Here is a 2,236-nt window from a genome sequence, read left to right as displayed (position 1 = left end):
CACAATTACATTTGCACCAACCTAATATTACTGATTCTCATTTCCATGAGTAAACCAAGGCACAGAGAGGTCATCTAGCTGGAAACTGGAAGAGCTGGATTCAAACAGGAAACCTGATTGTCAGAGCCTGTAGTGCTGACCCCCATGCAAATAACCACAGTTGTGTCCAGTGGTTATTTAATCCTTTATTTTGTTAAAAACAAATATTTTAAGTATGTGTATGAGAGTTCCTTTATTGCTTTCACGCATAGTGTGCACAAGAGGAAGAAGCAATCATGGAGGACCTGACAACTCTGGATAGGAAAGCCCTCTTACAGCAGGGTTATGCAGACAATCCTTATGATGCACAGCGGAGTACAGGAAAATCTGATGTTGTAAGTAATTATTATTTTTACATATTTGATACACCATTGAGATAATTTTCCTTCCAAGATTTTACAACTTATGCTAGAATAAATAATTTCAAAAATTGAATTTGGACTGAGGTAAACATTCATTAATGTGCAAATTGAGTCCTCATTTTTACAAATGATTGACGTTTGGTATATTTACTGTGGAGAAACTGTCGTGAATCTTTGAGAGTTTGTAAAAATTTTGTTTATGCTTGTGCAAATGTTAATTGGTCGCTATTTATGTCAGTGGGCTCATTTGGCATTGCTCCTCTCCCCAAAAGTAGCTTTGGTTATTGTTTTGAGAGTCATAACCTAATTAAACTAGAGAAATTCAAACCAGTGAAAGACAGGAATAATGAAAATTTTCTTTAGGGAAAGGGAAGCAAAAAACTCTAGACTTCTCCATATTACTGTGTTATTTATGTCCTTTACAAATCAGTTATATTGTTTGATGAGTATAGCTTAGATCAGGTCTGGTACAAATAGATAATTACCCCATTTCTGTAGTGTCCTGGGATAATCTGACCGAGTCGCTGGATGTGGAAGTCTACTGGGCACCCCAGATTCTCCCAGGGGGTTAATCTTAGGCGCATCTGTAATGGGTTGATGGAATACCGGCGTGTGTTGACTCAAAAGTTGGGAAAACTCTGCTTTGATGGCTTCAATAATAATAAAGCAATATGTATTTAGCCAGTTACATTATCATTTTTATTTGTCAGACTCATCCAGAATCACTGTCCTCTGAATTGACAGCAATATATAATCCATCTCGACCAGGTGGACTGATTTTCTGTGGTTGTCCCAAGTTGCTAATTTGTTATAGTTCTTTNTGCTCTTGAAAGTTTCTTCCCACCTAAATACTATGCAGAGCTTTCTGTTTGAAAGAAAATTTGACAAATAGATTAGCAGGTAAATAAATAGAAGTATAAAGTATGCTCTGAAATTGATTTCCCAATAATTAATACTTAGAGAAGATTCGTTATTCATTCATTGAATAAATGTTTATCGAGTGCTTGCTATGTGTGGTCCTGTCCTGGCACCAGGCATACTGCAATAAAAATGGCAGACAAGGTACCTGCTCTCCTGAACTTATAGCAATAGAGGCAGGCAACAAAACATAAACAAATGTATAATAAAATTTCAGGTAGCATTCAAAGGTCATGAAGACAGAGGAGAGTATGAACATGGACCTTTCAAGGAGGATCTAAAGTAAGAACAAACCTTGGAGAAACTCTTGAAATCTGTTAAGTTTTTGACAGTTGCTACCCTATTGGGACACTTTTTTTTTAAAGGGAATATTACATCTTACATTGAGAGAAAAATTTAGTGTTTAATCCTTTTAGGACCCCAAAGGGTCCTTCAAATCAAAGGATACACCCCATCTTTTAGTACTTTACCTCTGAATTTCATTGTATAAAGCAGTAGGCATGCCTACATTTATTAACTTTACAAAGACTTATTTAGAAAATAATAGTTATAGTAGTTACTACCTTTTATTTAATGCTTACTGAATGTCAGGTACAGTAAATGTTGGACATTTATAAATGATGGACATGTGTCATCTCTTTTAATCTTTTTCTGTGTGTGTTTGTGAAGTAGTTACTATTAGGTTGTTGCAAAAGTAATTGCGGTTTCAGGCTAAATTTTAAATCATTATAACTAGGCTCAAAGTCATCTTTATTAATCAAAATAGGAACCATTACAATCAATGCATTTTTGTCAACGAGAAATAAGTTTGTTTATTCCTGTAGCATAAAAATTCATGCTTCAGGATTCAGTGAACTCTTGGAAAGCATTTTCTGTATCCTGCTGATTGTAGAAATGTTTTCCCTGCAAAAAGTTGT

The 2,236-nt window shown here is 35.1% G+C and overlaps 1 protein-coding gene across 3 annotated transcripts in view; it reads left to right on the top strand.

Annotated features, from left to right (window-relative positions):
• Positions 1–255: 255 nt before the first annotated feature.
• The window catches only part of CAPS2 (calcyphosine 2), a 36,390-nt gene continuing 34,409 nt past the window's right edge, over positions 256–2,236 (top strand). For all 3 annotated transcript variants that reach the window (XM_019634055.1, XM_019634054.1, XM_019634053.1), the window contains exon 1: positions 256–374. In XM_019634055.1, coding sequence (XP_019489600.1) covers positions 276–374 — 99 coding nt within the window. In that variant the 5' untranslated portion in view covers positions 256–275. The remainder of the gene's footprint in view (positions 375–2,236) is intronic.

Source organism: Hipposideros armiger, unplaced genomic scaffold (assembly GCF_001890085.2).
Source record: "Hipposideros armiger isolate ML-2016 unplaced genomic scaffold, ASM189008v1 scaffold_1485, whole genome shotgun sequence".
Classification (NCBI taxonomy): domain Eukaryota; kingdom Metazoa; phylum Chordata; class Mammalia; order Chiroptera; family Hipposideridae; genus Hipposideros; species Hipposideros armiger.
Note: the sequence above shows the minus strand (reverse complement) of the source record. Positions and strands in the feature narration are given on the sequence as shown.